This window comes from Populus euphratica, unplaced genomic scaffold (assembly GCF_000495115.2).
Source record: "Populus euphratica unplaced genomic scaffold, PopEup_1.0 scaffold19.1, whole genome shotgun sequence".
In the NCBI taxonomy this organism is placed as follows: domain Eukaryota; kingdom Viridiplantae; phylum Streptophyta; class Magnoliopsida; order Malpighiales; family Salicaceae; genus Populus; species Populus euphratica.
The window spans coordinates 2,387,423-2,393,881 of record NW_011499853.1 but is presented as its reverse complement, the minus strand read 5'-3'; the positions used below and the strand labels follow the sequence as shown (position 1 = coordinate 2,393,881).

Sequence of the window (6,459 nt, the reverse complement as noted above, 5' to 3'; positions counted from 1 at the left end):
TCTCTCTCTCTCTCTATCTTCCTTTGTCTAAGTCAGATTCCTATTCCATTTTCGAAGTTCAAGTCTTTCTCTGTTCACTCTTTCTATTTCTTGATCCTTAAAGCATCAAATACTTTAGAGGGTGTGTAATGTATATACTTAACTAGTGAAACTTTTCAACAAGACCCAAAGCAGCGTATTTGTTGAATCTTGAAAAAAATGTGGTCTTTAGCTCCTAAGACCCAGGACCCATTTACCATTGTAGGGTAATTTCAAGCTCCATTTCGTTTCACTGATACTTCCAAGCATTTTGGGCATCGATCTCCTTCCTTTGAGGGTATGTACTTACCTAGTGTTTTTGGTTTTACGGTTTGTTTAGGTGAAGATTTGTGTTTTGGAGCTCACTATAGATCACTGACTTATGAAATTGCATTTTGGGGTTTGGTTTAGCTATTTATGACTTTGTTTGAGGTTGCAAGAGAAAGTTGCTTTGCTCTGCTTAAAGGGGTAGTTATACATGAACTTCGGTCCCCATAAACTGTTTGCAACATAGGAGACAGGTTTTAAATTTTGGCAATCCAGGATTTGTTGCTTGGCCATCTGTGTCGAGTCAAGGGTCTATTTTGGGTTCCAAGCAGTTGTTAAGATATTGAAGAGAGTGTATGAAAGAGAACATCTTTATCGGCTTTGAAACTTTATATTTATGCTGATTAGTTGGTAGGATATTGAGATTTTAAGTGGATTTGAATGCCCTTTTTGTTGTAGTTGTAATATTGATTAGAAATTTTAAGGAGGTGGATCTCGAGTTTAGTGATATTCCGGTGGATTAGTTTGGATGGCATCTATAAGGAGAACACTGTCTCCTGTGCCTAGAGCAGGAACCTTATTAAATGGGGAAGCCTGTCAGGTGGCTTCTCCTTTGTCCAAGTCCTCATCGTCGTATTCTCAGAGCTACCCAACTTCTGGTGGATTTCTATCTTCAATTTTTGGTTTATCAGACGTTCAAGCTTCTGCTTATGGTTTTTTTTCACCAAGATCTTCGAGACCATTGGAGAGGTCAAAATCCAAGGGGCAAGTTTGGAAGAGGGCCCTTTTCCATTTCTTGGTTTCTTTTGTGATTGGGGTTTTTATTGGACTAACCCCATTTGTCTCGATGAATTTATCAACGAATCCTATGTCAAAGCACCAAGCGTTTTCATTTGAGGTGGTATCTTCTGTTGGGAATTTTGATAAGCATGAAGATATGACAAGAAATGCAACAACAATAGCAGGAAGGGGAGGACTTGAGAACACTACCACAATGGAGCCACAAATGAAGGAAGAGGAGTCAGGGGATGGGAATTCTAATGGTACCTCCATTAGCCTATCGCTCTCTGAAGATGTGAATTTGGTGTCTCGGAAACTCTTGATCATTGTGACCCCAACTCATGCTCGACCGCTTCAAGCCTATTATCTGAGTCGTTTGGCGCACACATTAAAACTGGTTCAACCTCCTCTATTATGGATAGTTGTGGAAATGACATTGCAATCTGATCATACGGCTGACATCCTGAGGAGGACTGGGGTTATGTATAGGCATCTTGTTTGCAACAAAAATTTAACTGATATAAAAGACAGAAGTGTTCACCAAAGGAATGTGGCATTGTCTCACATTGAAACCCACCACCTTGATGGAATAGTCCATTTTGCAGATGATTATAACACTTACTCTGCAGATCTTTTTGAGCAAATGAGGCAGATCAGGTAACTATCGGTCTATGCAGACTTTGCATCCCCATTCCTGTACAACTACTCTTTATTGGTTTTCTCTTTGGAATCTGCTATATTTTTATTATGTGACTTTGTACCTTACGTGAAATTTTGCACAAGCTTTACAGTTCACAGTATGTTTGAAATTATGAATACAGTTTCTTGCTGTTCAGCTCTCTAATGAAATAAAGCAGTAGCATTGGAAATGCATCACCAGATCCTGGACTTCAATGTATCATAACATAATGGATGATGGATATTTTTTCTTTGCTATAGACTGAGTTCCTGCTGTAGTTTATGGTGTTAGAATGGATAGAAAAGCCAAGAAATACAAAGAATGTTGAATATGAACTCATATTTGAAAATTTCACATGGGAAGAAAAGATTGCATATTTGTATTTTTATATAACTAATGTCGTTCTGAGAATGTTGTGAGATTGTTGATATGTATTAGGTTACAATTTCTCATAAGTGATTACTCTGCATTCAATTTTTTTTTTTTTAATAAATGCTATGTATCTGCTGCAGATATCTTCCGGCTAGGGATTTGCATTTCTTTGCATAACTTCCAGCTCTCTGTTCTTTACTCACATCACTTGCTTATCTATTCTTGGTTTTATACCAGTTTGATGTTAGATGGATCACCCCTTTAAAGATATGCATTTTATGACATAACTTTCTGGTTCTCTACCTATTGTCATGAGAGTGCATGCCCTTTTTTACTTGCAGGCGGTTTGGGACGTGGACAGTTGCCAAGTTAACAGGAAACAAAAACAAAGATTTTGTAGAGGGCCCCATTTGTAATGGAAGTCAAGTTATTGGATGGCATGTGAATGACTCAAGGAGGAGATTTCGGAGATTCCATGCTGACATGTCAGGGTTTGCCTTCAACAGTACCATCATTTGGGATCCAAAACGATGGCACCGCCCTACGCCCGAACCTATTAGGCAGCTTGACACAGTAAGGGATGGCTTCCAGGTCAGTACCTCTTCTTGTCATCTTATCCATTGAGTACACCACATTGCAATCTGTTCGCTGCTGCTTCTATTCCATTAAAAATGAACTGCGAATATTTTCTGGCTTTCGTTTTGCACTATTACAGATGGGGAAGTGAAATATAATGAAAGAATGAACCCTGTTTTTGACAAATTTGTTACTACCAGGGGTTTATTACTCCTAACTGGGTGACAGCAATACAGACAGAAGCTTTGCCTCCTTAAAGATAATCAATCGTTCTTTTTTCCATCCTTGTCTTTTTTCATTTTTTTCCTCCGAAAAGGGGAACATTCTCAATCCAACAATTCGCTACTTATACTGGGCTTTTGCTTTAATAATTAACTTCACTTATCTGCTTCTGCAGGTTAGCTCATTTATTGAGCAAGTTGTGGAAGATGAAAGCCAAATGGAGGGCATATTGGAGGACTGCTCAAGAGTCAAGGTCTGGCTTCTGCAGCTTCAATCATCTAATTCCTTGTATCCTCCTAAGTGGTTCCTTGATGGTAATATGGATGTCATCACCCAGGCTGCATGAAATTCTTGCTTTGAAACGAGTCCATTTGGACAGTTAAGGTAGCTCAGTTTCCAAGATGTTTGTCTTTAATTCACCATCTCTTGCCAATTAATTGGGTTCTTTTCTATTTGAAACGTATGAGGCATACTCATATGCTTCATGAAACTAACCGATTCTCGTTTACAATTAGACTCGTCATTTCACATTCTAGGGAGTATGTCCCTCCAATTGGCGTCATTTCACATTCTAGGGAGTATGTCCCCTCCAATTGGTTATTAACAAGCCTCGGCTGGAATCAATTTCCTGCTTACTAATAGCCTGTGGGGAGCAGTTCTTTGATTTTACTTATGCCATGTGGCATTTCAAGTTCTGTGCAAAATAGGATAGAACTGGTTTCTCTCATGAGATGCGCAGACATCTTATTCAAGAAACAAAATGTATCATGTAACATTGATCATGTAACATTGAGCTACCACATCACGCCTTTATGATTTATTTCTCGGTATTTCTTCTATCTCTCTCCCACTAACTTTTCGTGTTAAATGTAGGCACGGTAGGAGGGATGCATCCAGAATCACAGATCTTCCTGCTCATGGGTGAAACCAGTTATTTGGACAGACGGATGCTTGGAATGGCCTTGGATACCACTGCCTGATATTTTACCCAGTACATCAGAGTATAGGCAGCAGCACTGTTTAAACATTGCTTTTGTACAGTCGTATCATTTGTCCATTTTCAGTGTTGCTGCTCTTTCCAAGCAAACTGGCTAAATTTTTTATTACTTGGGAAAAGGGTGGTTAAAATTGTAAACCACCCTCAAGTTCAAGCTTGGCACCAACATTTTTTATATTGTTTTAACGTCAAAGGTATCCTGTGTGTAAAACTCAAAGCAATTTTGGAAAATCTACTTGGTACTTGTCTGTGTCTCATCCATTGTATAGGCTTCCCCCCAAGTTTTCTTTTTCTATACACGCAGTGATACCGCTGATGCAATGAGCTTCCCTATTCCTTCCTGGATTGCCATCAAAGAGAGTGATCATGGAAGGAGCTGTGGAAGCAACTTTAGAAAATGCAGCTGTGAAAAAAAAAATGGAATTGACCAACAGGCTCATTGCTCTTATGGCGAGACCAAGTGACAGCTCTAGCTATTAAACCGTTCTGCGAAAACTTAAATGCTACGCTGCGTTGCAAATGGATATATAAGAAAGGGAGATCAAGGATAAATAAAATATAATAGAAAACACTCAGGAGACCGTCGATATGTCCGAGTGGTTAAGGAGACAGACTCGAAATCTGTTGGGCTGTGCCTGCGCAGGTTCGAATCCTGCTGTCGACGTGTGTATCCTTTTATTCCTAGCACTTATGATTCGGACTACAGGTCGTTTGTATGTCCTGATAATTTTGCTTCTCGCAAGCTATTCTAAGGTCATGTTCCTTTCTCTCTCTCTATATATACTCTCTCTATTTTTTTTTTTTTGGGGTTTGATAGGAAAATATCACTTGAGATATCTTTTTGTAACAGAATAGAATGAGTGCCACTTACTTCATTCCATCTCTTCTTCCTCTGATGCATAAGCTTTCCCCGGTAATCCTACCTAGCTAGCTTTCTCTTTTTCACAATATCCAACACATTACTAGTGATGGAGCCTAACTTGGACCTAATCCTCCTTGCACTCCTCTGTGCATGGATGTTTCATTGCTTCTGCAGTACTAGCTATTATCTAATTTACCATCTTGCATGCCGTATTACTTGCGTTCTCCCTCTCTATTGCTGTCATTGATCTGCAATCTTTTGTTTCTCGGTTTAAAATGCCTCCAGAGGAAAAGTCTGAGCTGGGTTTTGCTCTACTTCTCTATGTCATCATGTATCATGTCATTTTGGCTTCAAAACCTTTCTTCGAACGCACTTTTTCCGAATTCAAAGTGAAGGCTGGACATGTTTTGAGCCGTACAGAAGCTTTTAGCTAGCTCTTTTTGACTCGAAGAATATTATGATGATCTTTCTTATCAGCACTTTTTTTTACCACTTGGGTACTGCTCAAGCCATTGGTGCTTTGGAGAATTAATGATGAGTAGCTCGCTGATTGCATAGTTTTAAGTTCTATATGTATCTTAATTCCATGCCTAAGGAAATTGCCTTCATTCATGGTGTACTTGATGAGAGACATTTTTCTACTGAAAAATAACAGAACATGTGCTGTATGTCTTTACAGTTGTAATTTATGAATTGATGAATTTAAATTATATGGTTTTCTTTTCCTTTATTTGGTAGTCATATTTAAAACTGGAATTTTTTTTAGAATAATCATGTTTTTTTTAATATATAAATATATTTTCTTAATTCAAAGATATGAGATGTTTTTATACTGGTTTTTACCTATCACTCAAAATTCTCATTTCTTTGACAATTTTAAAAACACATCCATTAATTAATATGGTATATAAAATCTAGTTTCAAAATTCAACCAGACTTGACAGATCAACTCACCAACTCGAAACTAAGCTATGTTAATAAAAAAACAAGTATTACAAAAATTGACAGCATTTCTAGTATTATTTTTTAGATTGACTTGGTTGAGTTTTTGAATATCCTAATTTAATTCTTATAATTATGATACTTTGATATTAAAAAGAATTTAATAAAATTTTCTAAATAGTGGTTTTTAAATCACAATTCTAAAAATTAAGAAAGGATCAATCTTTTTAAGCTAATTTCTTGGATTGAGTTATCAACAATAAATGCCCCCACAATCATCACCTAGATAGGGTGCTCTCTCTCCCCCCCTTTCTCTTCACATCAATAAGACTATCACTATCAACTAGATAAGGTGCCGCTTCGCCGTAGGCGGATAATCTCATTTCTGCAATGACTCAAAATGAATGAACGTGCAAGTGCTGGGACGAAATGTATAAGAGAAGGATTGCTGGCGAAACGCAAAAGAACTATTAATGAAAAAGACAGTAATCTTTGAATCCAGGCATGCATAGAAAGTAATTTTCTATTTGTATTATGATGACTCTTGACCACTTGGTCAATGAATAATCAAGAGATAGGTTTGCATGAATAGTCATAGATGCGAACAATGATATCAGCCCTCTTTTTATATTTATATGCTTAGGATTGTGCACAATAATAATGGTAGAATGTACTACGCATGATAACAAAGCTATATATAAGGTATATACATATACAAGTTAATTCCTACATGAGACACTCTTT

At 37.5% G+C, this 6,459-nt stretch overlaps 1 protein-coding gene and 1 non-coding gene across 3 annotated transcripts; both read left to right on the top strand.

Moving 5' to 3' along the window:
* On the top strand, positions 1-4,166 carry LOC105122294 (probable beta-1,4-xylosyltransferase IRX9H). Of its 2 annotated transcripts, XM_011021326.1 has the most exons (4): positions 1-1,722; positions 2,458-2,707; positions 3,090-3,298; positions 3,788-4,166. In XM_011021326.1, the coding sequence occupies exons 1-3, from the start codon at positions 815-817 to the stop codon at positions 3,258-3,260; spliced, it is 1,329 nt and encodes a 442-aa protein (XP_011019628.1). In that variant the 5' UTR covers positions 1-814; the 3' UTR covers positions 3,261-3,298; positions 3,788-4,166. The 2 variants fall into 2 exon arrangements, with proteins under 2 accessions (XP_011019628.1, XP_011019629.1); XM_011021327.1 differs by lacking the exons at positions 3,090-3,298; positions 3,788-4,166 and adding an exon at positions 2,832-3,083.
* A 327-nt stretch (positions 4,167-4,493) lies between these two features.
* TRNAS-CGA (transfer RNA serine (anticodon CGA)) lies at positions 4,494-4,575 on the top strand. The gene has a single exon. It is a non-coding gene; the product is annotated as a tRNA-Ser (tRNA).
* Positions 4,576-6,459: the final 1,884 nt, after the last annotated feature.